The 20,885-nt window shown below is 43.8% G+C and overlaps 1 protein-coding gene across 1 annotated transcript in view; it reads right to left on the bottom strand.

Annotated features, from left to right (window-relative positions):
- Positions 1 to 14,302: 14,302 nt before the first annotated feature.
- Positions 14,303 to 20,885, bottom strand: part of LOC126236631 (leucine-rich repeat-containing protein 15-like) — a 92,509-nt gene continuing 85,926 nt past the window's right edge. The window contains exon 6 of the mRNA XM_049946082.1: positions 14,303 to 16,033. Within this exon, the coding sequence (XP_049802039.1) occupies positions 14,898 to 16,033 (1,136 nt within the window). The 3' untranslated portion in view covers positions 14,303 to 14,897. The remainder of the gene's footprint in view (positions 16,034 to 20,885) is intronic.

Genomic DNA, 20,885 nt, shown 5'->3' with positions numbered 1-20,885 from the left:
TCTACCTTCTTTGATCTTAAGTCCTCAAAATCTCTCTTAGATTCAGATTCTAATACTGGGCCCCTTATCTTTTCTAAATCCACTCCTGCTTCTTCTCCTGAAGTATTTTTCTGTTATCCATGGTTGCTCTTTAGATACCTTCTTTGTATCTATGTTATTCTTAAGGGATCTGACATTCCACGCTCCGATCCGTAGAACGCCAGTTTTCTTTCATTTGATAACAACGTCCTCTTGAGTAGTCCCCGCCCGGAGATCCGAATGGGGGATTATTTTACCTCCGGAATATTTCACCCAAGAGGACGTCATCATCATTTAACCATACAGTATAGCTGCATGCCCTGGGGAAAAATTACGGCTGTAGTTTCCCCTTGCTTTCAGCCGTTCGCAGTACCAGCACAGCAAGGCCGTTTTGGTTAGTGTTACAAGGCCAGATCAGTCAATCATCCAGACTGTTGCCTCTGCAACTACTGAAAAGGCTGCTGCCCCTCTTCAGGAACCACACGTTTGTCTGGTCTCTCAACAGATACCCCTCCGTTGTGGTTAACCTACGGTACGGCCATCTATATCGCTGAGGCTCGCAAGCCTCCCCACCAACGGCAAGGTCCATGGTTCATCGGGGGGTCTTACTTCGTATGAAGCATGATATTAGGTATCATTCTCGAGAATGTCCACCGGAGCAGGTTTTCAATCGTGCGTGTTCCACTTTCCCACGACTCACGGCCCATCACATGCATATGTGCTGCTCTTAATGCCTCCTGACAGTGTGTACTGTCTTGCACCCTCGATATTTGAACATTCTTCCGGTACACCCTGGATATATTTATTACAAACTGTTCCTTCCATAAAAAAAAAATAAGTCAATCAATAAAATAGAACTAAAATGAGAATTTTTCCATTGTTTTACCGATTTAGTTACGTTTTGAACGAGTGAATGTAAGTGATCGCTCATCTTCGTATCTCCAGTTTTTGCTATCTCAAGTAATTGTGTGATGAAACAACTCCATTTATAGTTCATCAGTCAAGTGTTCAAAATTTACTAAATTTTTATGGTCCGAGGAATGCGCAGCTTTCCGATCTTGTAGCCAGTTCTTCGCATTAGAATACTGTCAGGCTCTGACAGTACGTTACTTTTATCGAATATTAAATTTCATCTTATAGTATTTTCTCATAAGTCACCGACAGCTGCGACAGGTATAGGATTGTACTCTAAACGCAAAGTTATGAACTGCTAGTAACTTAAGATTAACAACAGTTTGAATGCTGCACACAAACGAAACTTTTGTAGAAATGATCAGAAAAACACAAACTACTAAACGTTAACTATTTTTACATAAAATCCCGTAATAGTCCAGATCGCAGTATTTTAACAGTAATTGATAAATAGTTTCGGCTAAAGAATTAGCCAACTACAGCTCAATTAATCTAGTAAAGGATTTTATATAAAAAACTTTAACATTTAACACATTTCACATTTTCATAGATCGCTTGTATCCACCATGACTATTTCAGGCAGTAATACACATAATTAGTTAAGTAATTCGCTTATGAAAAACATAATAGTAATTGACAACAGTTTGAATGCAGTTTTCGAACATTATATGATTGACTTCAGTACATTTATTAGTTGTGTTGGTAAGCTTAAGTATAAATATTCAGTGGGCATTTCCGTGTACTTTTATCAGTAAGAATCTGTTCAGAATACAAGAGATTAATTCGTCTCCGTTGGTTACTTTTTCTCTCCATACTTTACTTTTAACTTACACAGTAATCATTTATGGGATGGAATTAGCATAGTGGATAATGCATGTTGCTCGTGTGTCTATTTATTGTTCACGGAATGTTTGATTTAAAAGCCGTATTGCGTAATTGGTAGCGTTTGCAGTACCAGCACTGTACTGAAACAAAACGTAACCGAATGGACATTTTCCAGTCACAGTGCCAACTTATTTTGCTAAAAGCCTTTATGCATGGCCCTGTAAATTAAGTCGGTAAGATAACAGGACCCATCAATATTTTGTCAAAATACACTGATCATTGCGTCAATAACACGTTTATATGTAGCTGTCTGCAATCGTAGTGATGCCGAACTACTAATTAAGAACTTACTGTGAAAAAAAAGTTAAATGGTCTACAGAAGGGTAAGCCTCAACGTACCACAACTCCAAAACCGCTTCCTGAGAAATTAAAAGCAAGGCTCTCTAAATTGAGAGTCCATAGGAAAGTCCAGTGTTAAAAGAAGAGAAGAAAGCGGATTGACAGTTAAAGTACGTTGAGAGCTTCTGTGAAGAGGATCTGTCTGGTGATGTAATATAAGACGAATGTGTGTCAATACGAAAGATATAGTGAATCCTATACTATAGATTCACAAAGCTTAGGTCAGCGATCAAAGGGCAAGGACTAGAGTCGGGACGCCTTTTGTACGGAAGTAAGGTAGCACAACATGGACAATATGCGGTATTGCGTTGTCTTGTTATACGATAATCTCAGGGAGACCAGCAAGACAAGGCTTGTGCCCAAATTACCACCTTTTGCAAACCATAGGTGATCACACTATATTCTGAATGACACAACATAGCTAGTAATAGGTCCATATGACAATAATAAATGCAGTCTGGTAACGTTCACTCTCCTCACACACTTCTTTATTGAACCATCCAGCGCTCACTCCGATTTCCGAAGGTACCACATGCAATCAGGCCTGGTGACGGGACTACATGCCGATGATGAATGCAGCCGGGCAACATTCGTTCTCCTCGGACGTTCACATATGGATGCGTCAAATGCTCAACCTGTATTCTGATTTTCACTGCATATTATCAAGCCTGGTGCTGAGACATTATAGCTTTGGTGAGTGCAGTCTGATGAAGTTCATTCTTCTAGGAAGCTAACCCATCGACGCGTCTTCGCTCATGTTGTAATCCTAATTGCACTGTATCCAACCACGCCTACTGCTGGATCCGTATGGGAGTGATTACTACACTCCGGCAACATTCTTTCTCCTCTGACACTTACGTATAGATATGTTCCTCACTCGTGGTATATTCTAAATGGCACTACATACAATCACGCGTAGTACTCGGTCCACATGACACTGATGAATAGCATGGTTGTTGTCCTCGGACATTCTCAAACTAATACGTCCACTGCTCGTGCTGTATCCCGAATGGCACCACTTGCAGTCATGCGCCGGCCGCTGGTGGCCGAGCGTTTCTAGGCGCTACAGTCTGGAACCGCGCGACCGCTACGGTCGCAGGTTCGAATCCTGCCTCTGCCATGGATGTGTGTGATGCCCTTAGGTTAGTTAGGTTTAAGTAGTTCTAAGTTCTAGGCGACTGATGACCTCAGATGTTAAGTCCTATAGTGCTGAGAGCCATTTTTTGCAATCATGCCTATTGCTGAGTCCTTATGGCAATGAGGAATACAGTATAGCACCGTTCATTCTCCCCGGACATTCACACATTGCTCGTGCTGTATTGCGAATGGCATTCCAGACAATCACGTCTAATGCTAGGTGTGTATTGCAATGGTGAATGCAGTCAGGGGTCGTTCGTTCTCCTCAGACGGTCACACACTGATACGTCCATTGCTCGTTCTGTATTCCGACTGACACTACATACAATTGCGCCTAGCGCCTTGTCACTATGACAATGATAAATACCGTGTGGCAAAGTTTGTTCATCTCAGAAACTCACACACTGTTGCGTCCATCGCTCCTGCTGTATGCCAAATGCAACTGCAAAAGCTCGTGCTTAGTCCTGTGTCCGTATGACAATGATGAAAGCAATGTGGCAACGTTCGTACTCCTCCCACACTCACATAACGATATTGCCATATTCTCAATGGCACTCTGTACAATTATGCCAAGTTTAACTGAGAAGCTTATGTCCACGAATCAGCGTGGTTTTAGAAAGCACCACTCGTGCGTAACTCACCTTCCCTTTCCCCACATGATATACTGCGAACTATGAATGAAGGGAAACAGGCAGGTTCCTTATTTCTAGATTTCTGGAAAGTATTTGACGCGGTGCCCCATTGCAGGCTGTTAACGAACGTGCGATCTTATGGGATAAGTTCACAGATACGTGAGTGGCTCGAAGACCTCTTAAGTAATAGAACCTAGTATGTTGTCCTCGACGGCGAGTGTTCATCAGAGGCAAGGATCCATTAGGATTGCCCCTGATTGGACCACTGTTGTTCTCTGTATACAAAAATGATTTGGAGGACAGGGTGGGCGGCAATGTACATTTGTTTGCTGATGATGTTCTGGTGTACGGTAAGGTGTCGAAGTTGAGTGACTGTAGGAAGATACGACTTAGACAAAATTTCTAGTTGGTGTTATTAATGGCAACTAGCTGTAAATGTGGAAAATGGAAGTGACTGCGGATGAGTAGAAAGAACATACCTGTTTTGTTCGTGCACATTATTACTAGTGTCCTCCTTCAGACAGTCAAGTCGTTCAAATGTCTGGGCGTAACGGTGCAAAGCGATACGAAATGGAAAGCGCGTGTGAGAATTGTATTAGGGAAGGCGAATGGTCGCCTTCAGTTTATTGGGAGAACATTAAGAAAGAGTGGCTCACCTATGAAGGAGGCCACATATTGGACGCTGATGCCGCCTATTCTCGAGTACTCCTCGCGTGTTTGATATGCGTACCAGGTCAGTCTGAAGGAATATAGCGAAGCAATTCAGTGATGGGCTGCTAGATTTGTTACCGGTAAGTTAGAATAACGCGTAAATGTTACAGAGATGCTTCGAGCACTCAAATTGGGACGTCTGGAGCGAAGGCGACTTTCTTTTCGAGAAACACTATTGATGAAATCTAGAGAACCGGCATCTGAAGCTGACTGCCGAAAGATTCTACTGCCACTGCTTACATTGCGCGAAAGAACCACGAAGATAGGTGCGAGAAATTATGGCTCATATGGAGGCTTATAGAAAGTCGTTTCTCCCTCGCTCTATTTGCGAGTGTAGCAGAAAAGAAAATGACGTAGTTGTCCGGGGTACCCTCCGCCACGCACCTTACGGTGGCTTGCGAAATTTCTGTGTGGATGTAGAAGTGCTGGGTACTTGCAACGTTGATGAATCTAGACTGGTAACGTTCGTTCTCCTCACAAAGACACACACCGACACATCCATGACACACTGTCGTTGGAATGCTACCACATTCTATCACACCAAATGCTGAATCTATATGACAACGAAGAATACAGTTTGTTGACGTTTGTTCTCCCCAGCGGGGATCTGTACGCAGAACAAGAACTCGTCTGTAAACAGGACGTTGGTCATACCTGAGTTGTGTTGTGCTACAGACGAGCTGGCTGGAGGTTTGTCACTAAATCGAGGCATAATACAAATACCCAGAGAGAAATGCGCTTTCAGAGTGAGAAACCCTAAAGATAATCTTTTCTTACATACAGAATGTAGGCTACATTATCGTTACTTGCGTCATGTGGCTTTGCTTTAATGCTAATCGTGTGCACACCCAATAACGTAGCGCAGTTCATGCCAGTCTGGAATTTGTTGCATCCAGTCTTCATTGTGTTGAAGTGTTAACTGTCAGAAGCTTATATCCTTGTCGTCACATTCCGCATAGTATATAAATATGTGTGGAATTGTCTTTCAATATTTACACCGTAGAACATGGGCGATATCAAACAACAATTTCATTTGATAAAAGTTGCCAGTGCACGCTTCTTTCGACCCTGACGCACACTTAACGGAACTGCACAAATAAACCGAAGCAAGACAAAAGTAATGAGAAGTTGCAGAAATGAGAAGGAACGCATAAACAACAAGGTGTCACAATCAAAGAGATATTCCTGGCCAAAAGAAGTTCGCTAGTATCCAACATAGGGCTTAATTTGGGGAAGAAATTTCTGAGAATGTTCGTTTGTATTTTAGTGGAACATGAACTGTTGCAAAAGCAAACAGAAGGGAATCGAAGCATCTGAGATATTTCGCTACACAATAATGTTGGAAAAGGTAAGGAATGTGGAGGTTCCTCGCAGATTCAGCAAAGAAAGGAAGATATGGAAAAAGCTGACAAGATGAGGAGACAGCGTGATAGGCTACGTGTGAAGACATCAGGGAATAACTTGTATTGTACTGGAGGGAGCTGTAGGGGATAAAAACTGTAGGTGAAGGGAAAGATTGGAATACATCCAGTAAAAAGAAAGTCTGCCAATATAAACAGCTGCAACCTACATTCGACTAAAAAATTGACGCTAGTTTCCATGAACACTTATGTCGTGAAATATGTAGCATCCTCCATGAAACTTGCTGTATGTAATGAGCAAATAATTCCATAAATAATTTTTGAAGCACATCCGAAATTGTTTCCACATTGTGCGAATAACTTTCCTTCGCTATAAGGTGTTTGTACCCTTCTTATAAAGAAGTCGTCATTCCATTCTAAATTTGTCTGGATATCCCATATTTCTTTTGACATTCGAAATAGCGTTATCGTTGACACGTATCTGCGATAACAGGAAACAATTTAAGCCGTAGATGGTACGCATGCGCGTTCCTTCGTTGCTACGATCAATGGTACACTTTTGCCCCTGTTTATCGGTTGTAGACCACTTTCTATGACATCTTGAGTTAACAGAAAAAATTCCATTGGAAAATAATGACGTCAAAGAAGGAGCACATATCAAAAAGTCAACTGCAAATGAGGTAGGGACTAAACATGCTTTTTGTCGTGGTTATATTCCAGTGTAGTATTGCGGTTAATGCAAGCTGTGCAGAGGAAAGGCCTTTGACGGAAACCGGTGGCTTATTAAGGAAGTATTTTAACGGCAGCTCACGGCGTTGCATGATGTCAAGTCTAGTTCGAGTCGTCCATTTACGACTTAGCAGCAAGGTCTATTAGTTGAAACCTATCCCTCTGTCATAACAGACACCAACCTGCGCATCTCCAACACTCACACTTAAATGTTCTGGACCTCCATAAACAGTGTTTATTCTTATTTTTGCAGGGATATATCTTCTAGTAGATCTCGGAGGGTGGTCTGAGTAAAGTCCCTGCTGACAGCACCTGAAAGACGAGCTGGGAGGACGTATGGCCCTACCAGAAAGCCACCTACATTTCCAGCCCGCACACTAATCTTAAAATGTTGCTTATGTCTCATTTGTACTGTAGCACGGGGATTACGATCGGCCCATATGTGTTGTTTACGGAAATTTGTTATTCCATCCCTCCCAAACGTTGCCTCGTCTGTAAACAAAACTGAAGAGACGAACATCATATAATCAATTGGTTCAACAAACCATCGGCACAAGTTCTCCCGTGACGGTGACCGGTAAGCGTAAGGCCTTTCAAACATTTAAGATGATACATGAGCTGTTCGTGAAGTATTCTCCACGCTGAACTTGGCGATGTATGTACCACATGCTAGGGAAACTTGCATTGATACCTGGCTCTTCTTTGACAACGCATAGAAAGTGTTCTTTCTGGTAAGGCGCACAGCAAGACGTGACCTTCCCTGGACAATAGTGTCTGGTGCTACGGGAACTACACTCCTGGAAATGGAAAAAAGAACACATTGACACCGGTGTGCCAGACCCACAATACTTGCTCCGGACACTGCGAGAGGGCTGTACAAGCAATGATCACACGCACGGCACAGCGGACACACCAGGAACCGCGGTGTTGGCCGTCGAATGTCGCTAGCTGCGCAGCATTTGTGCACCGCCGCCGTCAGTGTCAGCCAGTTTGCCGTGGCATACGGAGCTCCATCGCAGTCTTTAACACTGGTAGCATGCCGCGACAGCGTGGACGTGAACCGTATGTGCAGTTGACGGACTTTGAGCGAGGGCGTATAGTGGGCATGCGGGAGGCCGGGTGGACGTACCGCCGAATTGCTCAACACGTGGGGCGTGAGGTCTCCACAGTACATCGATGTTGTCGCCAGTGGTCGGCGGAAGGTGCACGTGCCCGTCGACCTGGCACCGGACCGCAGCGACGCACGGATGCACGCCAAGACCGTAGGATCCTACGCAGTGCCGTAGGGGACCGCACCGCCACTTCCCAGCAAATTAGGGACACTGTTGCTCCTGGGGTATCGGCGAGGACCATTCGCAACCGTCTCCATGAAGCTAGGCTACGGTCCCGCACACCGTTAGGCCGTCTTCCGCTCACGCCCCAACATCGTGCAGCCCGCCTCCAGTGGTGTCGCGACAGGCGTGAATGGAGGGACGAATGGAGACGTGTCGTCTTCAGCGGTGAGAGTCGCTTCTGCCTTGGTGCCAATGATGGTCGTATGCGTGTTTGGCGCCGTGCAGGTGAGCGCCACAATCAGGACTGCATACGACCGAGGCACTCAGGGCCAACACCCGGCATCATGGTGTGGGGAGCGATCTCCTACACTGGCCGTACACCACTGGTGATCGTCGAGGGGACACTGAATAGTGCACGGTACATCCAAACCGTCATCGAACCCATCGTTCTACCATTCCTAGACCGGCAAGGGAACTTGCTGTTCCAACAGGACAATGCACGTCCGCATGTATCCCGTGCCACCCAACGTGCTCTAGAAGGTGTAAGTCAACTACCCTGGCCAGCAAGATCTCCGGATCTGTCCCCCATTGAGCATGTTTGGGACTGGATGAAGCGTCGTCTCACGCGGTCTGCACGTCCAGCACGAACGCTGGTCCAACTGAGGCGCCAGGTGGAAATGGCATGGCAAGCCGTTCCACAGGACTAACTCCAGCATCTCTACGATCGTCTCCATGGGAGAATAGCAGCCTGCATTGCTGCGAAAGGTGGATATACACTGTACTAGTGCCGACATTGTGCATGCTCTGTTGCCTGTGTCTATGTGCCTGTGGTTCTGTCAGTGTTATCATGTGATGTATCTGACCCCAGGAATGTGTCAATAAAGTTTCCCCTTCCTGGGACAATGAATTCACGGTGTTCTTATTTCAATTTCCAGGAGTGTATTTCACCAACGAAACGATACACAGCACCAAAGACAGGATGACTCGGCTGCCTTCGATCTCCACCCTCGTGTTCATTACACTTCGCGCTGCCTACAGACAAATTACGTCTGCCTGTTCACGAAATGAATACTCTCCCGTGTCTGAACAGCGTACTCACTACCTGTAGTACTTGTAAGCAATGAACACGTTGAAGATAGGGTAATGACTAATGTAAACATGTCTCCCTGGCTCCACAACGTCCTCCAGGATACATAGAGTCAAAAGGCCGCATAGATAAGTGAAGTTGTTGGGATGTACCTGAAAGCCGTTGAACGTCAGCTTTCATTGACGTGTTGTTGTGGTCTTCAGTCCTGAGACTGGTTTGACGCAGGTCTCCATCCTGTACAAGCTTCTTCATTCCCCCGTACCTACTGCAACCTACATTCCTCTGAATCAGCTTTGTGTATTCATCTCTTGGTCTCCCTCTACGATTTTTACCCTCCACGCTGCCCCCAAATACTAAATTGGTGATCCCTCGATGTCTCAGAACATGTCCTACCAACTCATCCCTTCTTCTAGTCAAGTTGTGCCACAAGCTCCTCTTCTCCCCAATTCTATTCAATACCTCCTCGTAAGTTATGTGATCTACCCATCTAATCTTCAGCATTCTTCTGTAGCACCACATTTCGAAAGCTTCTATTCTTGTCTAAGCTATTTATCGTCCACGTTTCACTTCCATACATGGCTACACTCCATACAAATACTTTCAGAAACGACTTCCTGACATTTAAATCTGTACTCGACGTTAACAAATTTTTCTTCTTCAGAAATACTTTCCTTGCCATTGCCAGTCTACATTTTATATCCTCTCTACTTCGACCATCATCATTTATTTTACTCCACAAATAGCAAAACTCCTTTACTACTTTAAGTGTCTCATTTCCTAATCTAATTCCCTCAGCATCACCCGACTTAATTAGACTACATTCCATTATCCTCGTTTTGCTTTTGTTGATGTTCATCTTATATCCTCCTTTCAAGACACTGTCCATTCCATTCAACTGCTCTTCCAAGTCCTTTGCTGTCTCTGACAGAATTACAATGTCATCGGCGAACCTCAAAGTTTTTATTTCTCTTCCATGGATTTTAATACCTACTCCGAACTTTTCTTTTGTTTCCTTTATTGCTTGCGCAATATACAGATTGAATAACATCGGTGATAGGCTACAACCCTGTCTCACTCCCTTCCCAACCACTGCTTCCCTTTCATACCCCTCGACTCTCATAACTGCCATCTGCTTTCTGTACAAATTGTAAAGAGCCTTTCGCTCCCTGTATTTTACCCCTGCCACCTTCAGAATTAGAAAGCGAGTATTCCAATCAACATTGTCAAAAGCTTTCTCTAAGTACAGAAATGCTAGAAACGTAGGTTTGCCTTTCCTTAATCTTTCTTCTAAGATGAGTCGTAGGGTCAGTACTGCCTCACGTGTTCCAACATTTCTACGGAATTCAAACTGATCTTCCCCGAAGTCGGCTTCTGTCAGTTTTTCCATTCGTCTGTGAAGAATTCGTGTTATTATTTTGCAGCTATGACTTATTAAACTGATAGTTCGGTAATTTTCACATCTGTCAACACCTGCTTTCTTTGGGATTGGAATTATTATATTCTTCTTGAAGTCTGAGGGTATTTCTCCTGTCTCATACATCATGCTCAGCAGATGGCAGAGTTTTGTCAGGACTGGCTCTCCCAAGGTTGTCATTAGTTCTAATGGAATGTTGTCTACTCACGGGGCCTTGTTTCGACTCAGGTCTTTCAGTGCTCTGTCAAACTCTTCACACAGTTTCATTTCTCCAATTTCATCGTCATCTACATCCTCTTCCAATTCCATAATATTGTTCTCAAGTACATCGCGCTTGTATAGACCCTCTATATACTCCTTCCACCTTTCTGCTTTCCCTTCTTTGCTTAGAACTTGGTTTCCATCAAAGCTCTTGATATTCATGCAAGTGGTTCTCTTTTCTCCAAAGGTCTCTTTAATTTTCCTGTAGGCAGTATCTATCTTACCGCTAGTGAGATGAGCCTCTACATCCTTACATTTGTCCTCTAGCCATCCCTGCTTAGCCATTTTGCACTTCCTGTCGATATCATTTTTGAGACGTTTGTATTCCTTTTTGCCTGTCTCATTTACTGTATTTTTATATTTTCTCCTTTCTTCAATTAAATTCAATATTTCTTCTGTTACCCAAGGGTTTCTACTAGCCCTTGTCTTTTTACCTATTTGATCCTCTGCTGCCTTCACTATTTCATCTCTCAAACCTACCCATTCTTCTTCTACTGTATTTCTTTCCCCCATTCCTGTCAATTGTTCCCTTATGCTCTCCCTGAAAGTCTGTACAACCTCTGGTTCTTTCAGTTTATCCAGGTTCCATCTCCTTAAATTCGCACCTTTTTGAAGTTTCTTCAGTTTTCATCTACAGTTCATAACCGATAGATTGTGGTCGGAGTCCACATCTGCCCCTGGAAAAGTCTTACAATTTAAAACCTGGTTCCTAAATCTCTGTCTTACCATTATATAATCTATCTGATACCTTTTATTATCTCCAGGGTTCTTCCATGTATATAACCTTCTTTTATGATTCTTGAACCAAGTGTTAGTTATGATTAAGTTATGTTCTGTGCAAAATTCTACCAGACGGCTTCCTCTTTCGTTTCTTAGTCCCCAATCCATATTCACCTACTACATTTCGTTCTCTCCCTTTTCCTACTCTCGACTTCCAGTCACCCATGACTATTAAACTTTCCCTTCACTACCCGAATAATTTCTTTTATCTCATCATACATTCCATCAATTTCTTCGTCATCTGCAGAGCTAGTTGGGATATAAACTTGTATTACTGTAGTAGGCGCGGGCTTCGTGTCTATCTTGGCCGCAGTAATGCATTCGCTATGCCGTTTGTAGTAGCTTACCCGTACTCCTATTTTTTATTCATTATTAAACCTACTCCAGCATTACCCCTTTCATTAACAACTGGAAAACTAAAGGTTTTCAGACATGTCTTTATATGAACTTTTTTCTTGTTTTGCCCAGAGTTTGTAAAGGAATTTTTGAAGCACCCAGCATTTTGAAAGAAGAAAAACATTTTCGAGGTGTCGAAATCTTAGAACATCTTTAGAAATTTATTGTTCGGCACTACAAAATTTTCATTTGGATAAGGGAAACTCAACTAACTGTTGCAGAGTTTTTTTGCCAGAGCCAGTAAGGATTTAGAAAAATAAACTGTTTTTTATTTAATATAGAACAGATAGAGATTTTTCCTGTTCGTTATGTGCTCTGTTTCGGAGATGACATACTGGCATTTCTATGATTTCTGAGTAGTTAATTACAACTGTATACTTGAACAATAGAAGACCCCTTTTAATGTGTGATTCTAATCTCAACATACAGCAACTAGATTTCCATGCTACGAAACTAAGCAGCATTTCCACGCACATCTCCACAAAGAAACCCTAACGAACAGAAAAGCATGTATGTACGACGAGCTGGATGCGAGGATAGAATCAGCATCTATGGCCACACGTCCATTGTTGTCTGGGCTCCGTTAAAAAAAAAAAAAAAAAAAAGAGAGAGAGATAAGGCGGTCGTGGGTACAAGGCAGATAAGAGTGATATTTCATAAGGATTCTGATGCCATAAGACAGATAAGGTTGTTACTTCACGTTATAGTGATGTCAAATCAAGATTGTTTTCCAAGAAATATCCTAAATACTCTCTCCCCAATAAATTATTTCTGTATGTTCCTATACTTACTATAGGTTTGTACAGTTATTACTTATACACCTTCCTCACTCATCTGATAGCCCTATTTTCGGCATACGTTTGGAACTTGACCGTAAAAGCGATAAAGTTCCATGACAGCTTCAACTGAGAAGAAACCTCAAACAAAAACCCAGAGAACAGTTTAAAATGCCAATGAAATCCATAAATATCACACCTAAATCAGCGTACAGACATAAAGCACTGTATGAAACATACACAAACGTCATATCCGCAGCGTTATTGCCCAAAATTTACACAAATAAATAAATCATCAAACTGTAACCCACGTCAAGCATACCTGATAGAATGACTGCGGCCAGAGACACGTGCGTTCGATGCAGTAGAAAGATAATATAACTGCCTCTCTTACTTTTTCTTCTTTTTTTTGAAGTTTAATATCTTTCCTAGCTTTTTTGTTTGAATGAATACGTTTACTTGTGAGGACAGTAAGGTGTCAATTGAGCTTCGCTGTATAATATACCGTATTAACATCTATCGATATGTAATGTGCCTGTATTTGGCTAAATTTTTATTGTTATGGAAAGGTTTACTCACGGCTCTTGCAAGGGAATTCTGCGAAATATTATAGGTCGAAACGCACTGAAATCCTAAGCAGTCGGAAGTAGCAGACAATAAATACATCAGCTGTTAAGAATATGGCGGCTATGATGGAGCAAAGTTGGACAATGGCGCGCGGATCGTGCACTTGTTGCGGATCGGAATATACATGCGGGTTGTCCATGAACTCGGCCTTCGCTGCCTATTGCTATAATGGGTGACGGCTCTAGCTGTAAAAGAGTGAAAACTTGTGCTTGTAGGCGGCTTATGGCGAACAGAGTGGTCCACGACCAGGAAAATGACCGTTGACAATATAGCCAGAACTCGTGTATATTTGGCTAATAGTCGTGCAGGCAGTTCCACGATTGCCAGAATTTGAAAACGTTATGAGTTCAAAATGTCACAGTGTCAAAAGGTGATCATAAACAGACGACTTTACAATAGTTTCTGTACTGTCACTATCGTAAAAATAGTCTCAACCCTAGGTAGAGACATTTTATTTTATTACAGTGAAATATGTCAGTCAAATTCAATTGCAAGACGATTTACCGTTTCTTACTACCTTCGAAGCAGGAAAATTTCTGTAATACTGTGAAGTGGGCTTTTAAATTCTTGACTACATCAAAGTACTGTTATTCTGTTCATTTGAGAAGTTATGTGTATAGAATCGTTTCTTTTGTTGTGTGTATAGCTAGTGAACTTCAGTGTGTTGCTTGACATTCCACGTTTGTACATTCGGTAGAATCTGAAAGTGTGACGTCTGATTGGCAGAATTTATGTCACTTACTAAAATAATATATGAGTAGATGACTGTCTGTGTCTAATAGTTATTCTTGATCGTATGGCTAGGGGACCATGCACATACTTACATTGCTGTCCTTCAGAAGCGAAAAGCAGGGACGAGAGATAGAGAACCCACAACCCCAAAGGTGACCTTTCATTTACAAAGCCTGTATCTAACTGTTTCATTACTATCGTTATTTGATGCATATATTACCACACATGATGCTTAATTTATATTGTATTTGTAGTGACAAAATAATTTATACATTGTAAATCATTCTAAAAATATAAGTCAGTTCTGTAGTACACAGCAGTACCCTAAAAGAGCAGTTCATATATTATCACAGCCTTTAATTCTATTATCTCCTTTCACTGTCCTCAATTACTTATTCATTTTGCCACTAACGTTTTCGTGATTTTCCCCGGTACGAGTGATCTGATACAGTTTCTTTGCAATTTACTACACCACTTCTAACAGTTATTTCTGATTTCAAATAAATTCACGTTTCATTTAACGAAGCCTTTCTCACCGCAATTGGGTTCACAAAGGGACATCAAAAATTAGAGCTTTATAAAAAGCTATATTTCCAGAGTGGACTCATAGAAAACGCAAGTGACCGCGCTAAACAGAAATTTTGAGAAAGTGAACTTTACCTCCGATAACCGTCATTCCAGTGGACGATTGTAGTGTTGCATGAGTGTCTTTGAATAAACAAAATGCCAGAAACTAAAAGAAAACGCTGCGTCCTTCAATAAGGAAAATGAAGGCAACAACATTATCTCGCAGTAGTAATATAAGTAATCCATTTCTCATACTTCGCTAATATGTCATCATGTTATAATATATATCACTATCATAGTCGGATACTGTGGTGCTGGTTGTTTTGAGGCTAGCAGTTTCAGTCACGTCTTTTTCTGTGCTGCCAGTTTGAGAGGTATTAATATCAGAGGTAGTATCTACAGGACTGGAAACGGTTATGTCAGCAGCTGCACTGTTGTTAGTATCATTTGTTGTGCTGTAAGTAATCCGCCCAGAGCCTTGTTCACGAAGATTAACTTCGTAGTCTGGGTCTAGAAGTGTGTCCGATTTAGTGCTAGATTCTAAAGGACTGAGACTCCCAGAACCTCCACTTTCTGGACTGGTGTCTGTGTCACCGCTGCTGGTCCCTAACGTATCAGTTTCGGAAGTCCCAAGACGGTCAAATTGGGAGTTACTGATATCTGGGGTTGTAGTTTCACTATACGAAGTACTAAGGCTTTCATTTTCAGTACTGCCAATTGTTGAGGTAGCTGTTTCAGAACTGTAGGTCACAGGGGCACCAGTATCAGAGCTACTAACTTCGGAGGTAGTGGTATCAACATGAGAAGAGTCAGAGGCACTAGTTTCACCGCTTCCAGTCTCTGGAGTAGGAGTTTCAGGACTGGAAACATATGGGGCGTCACTCACAGATACGTCGGTCAATGAAGTAGCCGTTTGAGAGATGTTATTACCAGGTCTCCAACCTACAGCACTAGATGTTGCACTTTTAGGCAGTGCGTCACTATAAATTTTATCGAAAGTTGTTGAAGAAGGGCTATGAACAGCACGGGAGGTCGTAGCGCTGCCGGCACTGGACGTGATGGAGATGTGACACTGGGAGACGCCTTCTTCGATGACGAGCCGACGGCCGTCATGGTCCTGGTAACAGAGCGGTCGCTGCTGGAACCAGCGCAACTGGCGCACAGAGGCGGCCTCCCTGAGCACTGGCTCCAGCGAGCAGCCGCAGCGCCACCTGTTGCCGTCCAGCCAGACTCGCGACGAGCCGAACACTCCAAAGTCCTCGACGGTCTGCAGGTGGTTCTCCCTCAGATCAAGCGATATTGGCCGCTCCGGCAGAGTGCCGGAAGGTGGAACCACGCGCAGTCGGTTGTCTCTGAGCAGCAAGTAGCGCAGAGACGTCACACTGGTGAACAGTCCTGGAAATACAAGGCGATCGTTGTATGTAAGTGCAGAAAATGAGGAATAACGAAAATTAGGGGAGCACGATATAATAACGCTTCAAGCCGCTGGGTCGAGAGGTATCAGATGTGTTCGTTCCTCTAGATAAGTACAACTCGATAAGAAACTGTGTTCTTAGGTGTAGCGAAAACTAACTAGGTTATATTGCATTTCAAATTAGTATGCCTTGTTTCATTGAAATACATCGTTCAAAATGTCTTCGTGCAGAAATATTACGGCTTTCCCTTAAATTTATTGACGTTTTGAAGAAGTAAAGAGCATCAGCACCGACAGCCCATCCGACGGAGTGTGCCTACGGAATCTTAAAGGTGAGTAACTTTGCGTTATGGTAACAGAAGAAGAGGCGCGAAGTGGAGGGATAGTAAGGTGCGACTATCACCCTCAAACATGAAGAAGAAATGTGCTCAGCACAAGTATACCATAGACTCTAAGCACAAATGTGATGTTAGGAGTTTATATAACATTACGAAGAATTTGAGGAAATACTAAGGTTGTGATAGCTTAACAGTTTTAGTTGCACTTCATGGTTAACAAAGATCGGATAAAACATCGTCTGATGGATTTTCTTTTAAAAAACACAACATCAAATTAATGGTTATGTGTACCACGACATAAATTAGCTATTAGACAATATTACATTAGATTTACCAAAAAAAAATTGCATATCGTAATTCAGAGAGGCCGTAGTGCACTCTTGGGCATAAATAAAACGATATCCTCATTCTAGTGGTGTCAGCCATTCTTTACGAGAATGGGATGACCGCACACACACACAAACACAGTGCGGAAAATAAAGAAATACGCTTTCAAACATTCAAACAGTCATACCATTATATAGTCTGATAATCTGCGTGTAAATAGGATTTTTAGAGAAAATTTGTGGTACAAACATCGTTTATAAACACTTCCTTTGCGTGTTCACTTCTTTGAACAAAGTTATTGATAAGTGCGATCTTTATACACTCCTGGAAATTGAAATAAGAACACCGTGAATTCATTGTCCCAGGAAGGGGAAACTTTATTGACACATTCCTGGGGTCAGATACATCACATGATCACACTGACAGAACCACAGGCGCATAGACACAGGCAACAGAGCATGCACAATGTCGGCACTAGTACAGTGTATATCCACCTTTCGCAGCAATGCAGGCTGCAATTCTCCCATGGAGACGATCGTAGAGATGCTCGATGTAGTCCTGTGGAACGGCTTGCCATGCCATTTCCACCTGGCGCCTCAGTTGGACCAGCGTTCGTGCTGGACGTGCAGACCGCGTGAGACGACGCTTCATCCAGTCCCAAACATGCTCAATGGGGGACAGATCCGGAGATCTTGCTGGCCAGGGTAGTTGACTTACACCTTCTAGAGCACGTTGGGTGGCACGGGATACATGCGGACGTGCATTGTCCTGTTGGAACAGCAAGTTCTCTTGCCGGTCTAGGAATGGTAGAACGATGGGTTCGATGACGGTTTGGATGTACCGTGCACTATTCAGTGTCCCCTCGACGATCACCAGTGGTGTACGGCCAGTGTAGGAGATCGCTCCCCACACCATGATGCCGGGTGTTGGCCCTGTGTGCCTCGGTCGTATGCAGTCCTGATTGTGGCGCTCACCTGCACGGCGCCAAACACGCATACGACCATCATTGGCACCAAGGCAGAAGCCACTCTCATCGCTGAAGACGACACGTCTCCATTCGTCCCTCCATTCACGCCTGTCGCGACACCACTGGAGGCGGGCTGCACGATGTTGGGGCGTGAGCGGAAGACGGCCTAACGGTGTGCGGGACCGTAGCCCAGATTCATGGAGACGGTTGCGAATGGTCCTCGCCGATACCCCAGGAGCAACAGTGTCCCTAATTTGCTGGGAAGTGGCGGTGCGGTCCCCTACGGCACTGCGTAGGATCCTACGGTCTTGGCGTGCATCCGTGCGTCGCTGCGGTCCGGTCCCAGGTCGACGGGCACGTGCACCTTCCGCCGACCACTGGCGACAACATCGATGTACTGTGGAGACCTCACGCCCCACGTGTTGAGCAATTCGGCGGTACGTCCACCCGGCCTCCCGCATGCCCACTATACGCCATCGCTCAAAGTCCGTCAACTGCACATACGGTTCACGTCCACGCTGTCGCGGCATGCTACCAGTGTTAAAGACTGCGATGGAGCTCCGTATGCCACGGCAAACTGGCTGACACTGACGGCGGCGGTGCACAAATGCTGCGCAGCTAGCGCCATTCGACGGCCAACACCGCGGTTCCTGGTGTGTCCGCTGTGCCGTGCGTGTGATCATTGCTTGTACAGCCCTCTCGCAGTGTCCGGAGCAAGTATGGTGGGTCTGACACACCGGTGTCAATGTGTTCTTTTTTCCATTTCCAGGAGTGTATTACTTACTGTTAAAGAAACAATGTTCATTTTTACTCCATTTTGTCGACTACTCAACTTTTGAGACTGTGCTGACACACCTTGAAACTGTGCCGTCCACCAACTGCATCTGTGTGTATTCTGCAGACCTGATCTCGTTTTCCATAAACCTGGCCCCGCGGACACATACGAATATTTGTGCTTCTTTCTGGGCAGCGGATTTCTGAACTTGCATGTGGAAACGTCAAATTGTTTTAATCGATTAGAGAGTTTTTTGAGTGCTAAATATCGACTACATGTACGAATAGCAAAGAATGAACAATATTGAACAAATCGAAATGAGTAACAAAGAGTTGGTAGGCAGTCGTCAAGTGATGTGTGATGTTGCAGCAACACTTTATCTCCGCCAACAGTTTCGACTGAAAAACTTTCACTCGATCAGTAGTTGTTGATCATGGGGCTCCATTTTTCAGTACAGTATCTTCCACGATGAATTTGTCTATCTCGGGTGCTTCGGCTATTTTCGAAGCTTTTGTAGCGTAAATAATAATTATCTTATTGCTGCTACTAAGACAGAAATCGTCCGAGCAGATCAGTCCCATTACGCTGGAAAGACGTTGCGGCTGATGGAATTAAGTCCCTACCAGGTTGTTTCTGAGCAGCCGCCTTCCTTTTCTGGCACTCTCACCGTGCCGACACTTACGAAGAGAACACTGCAAGTGCCATCACCCGATTTCCCAGGAATTTCGCTCAGTGGAAGAGAGGGCAAAATAAGCGAACACATGTTTCGGCTCATCCGTAGATACAAAACCGTTTCTGGAAAAACAAAGGTCAAAGTTCTCCACGTGTTTTGGAGATCCTTTATGTGTCCTTCGCCCTGCGATATCTACAGACGAAGTGGTGGCACTGTGTGTAGTGTCACGGCTTCTAAATTTTGCGCCCCGTGTTCGAAACCAAATTATTGTTTTTATTTATTTTATTTTATTTGGATTGTTTTCATTTATTTACCCAAAGTTACTACACAAATGTTTCTTATCAAAATAGGGAACATAAGGGCGTTATTCTAATTGTAAAATTGCAACTGGATTTCACAATAACTGTAAAACATTTATTATACAAGTGTGTATGGTATATTGAGAGGTTTGCAATCTTTTTAAATTGTCATATTCTGATATTAAGTCTCATATCAATTCTTATACACTCATGTTCAGAAACAGCTTGAACAACTAGAGACAGAACGTTCATGCTCACAAGACAGATACGTTAGTAGGTTCTGTAGAAATGATTAGCATTTGAATCATGTCGGCCCGTGGGTTCAAGGTCAACATCGATATTGCGACGCCACACCACCTACAGGTAAAATGTGCCTGAGGCTTTCCTTATCGCTATAAACCGAAGGTAATGGATCAGTGTGACTTGAGCAGACGTGCAGGATGCCTCGCAGACGTATGCGCGAACCCTACCGTCAAATAAGAGAGTTTAGAAGAGGGCGTATTAATGGCGTGAGAGACTATGATGCATCCATCCTGAAAGTTGCTGCTCTTGTGGGAGAAGTTTTCTCGGCAGTGCAACGAGTATGTGCAGAATAGTTCACGGAAGGCTGTAGAACACGACGAGATGATCAGGTCGCACCACCCAGACCTTCCCCTGAAAAGATGGACACCTCGCCCGAACGACATTTCAGGACAGATCTGCGTCGTCCTCGACTCTGGCGCTACAGTGGAACCGTCTGACACATCGTACACCTATCAGGGGTGAGAGTCCGACGCCGTTTATTACGCATGGGTTAACTGTGCGTCGTCCACTGCTCCTCCTACCTGTGACGAGCGTGCAGAAACATGCTAGACGACAGTGGTGTATGGAAAGACGTCAGTGTGGGCAGGAATGGCATCCGGTAGTGTTTTCGAACGATTCCAGCTTCTGTTTGTTTGGAAATGATGGCCGCATATTGATTCGCCGCAGACAGGGGAAGCGGACTCATAGGCACTGCTTTCGCACAAGACTTTCAGCATCAACTCTAGGCTTTATGGAGCTGGGAGCTATTGGATGCAACCATAACTGACAGTTGGTGCGTGTCCAAGGCAGTCTGACCAGTGTGACCTACGCGAATGACATCTGCGACCGGTAGCCATAGTCTTTCTACATAACACCCCAGACGCCATTTTTCAGTAATACAACGTATGACCACTTGTTGCTGCATGAACACGTGCCTTCCTGGTGTCATAGGGTTTCAGCTCTTTGGCCTGGCATGCCAGATCACCAGAATTGTCGCCAATCGAAAATATGTGGGATATGGTGAAACGACGGGTGCAGTGCTGTGACCCAATGCCAAACACCACAGCTGAAGTTTGGAACCAGGTGAATGCTGCTATACCACGGAACGCCATTCGCGCATTATATGCTTCGATGCCATCACGCATGGAACAAGTTATCAGGGCCCATGGCAG

This window comes from Schistocerca nitens, chromosome 1, assembly GCF_023898315.1.
Source record: "Schistocerca nitens isolate TAMUIC-IGC-003100 chromosome 1, iqSchNite1.1, whole genome shotgun sequence".
Lineage (NCBI taxonomy): Eukaryota > Metazoa > Arthropoda > Insecta > Orthoptera > Acrididae > Schistocerca > Schistocerca nitens.
The sequence above is the reverse complement of the archived record's forward strand: the minus strand, read 5'-3'. Positions and strand labels throughout refer to the sequence as shown.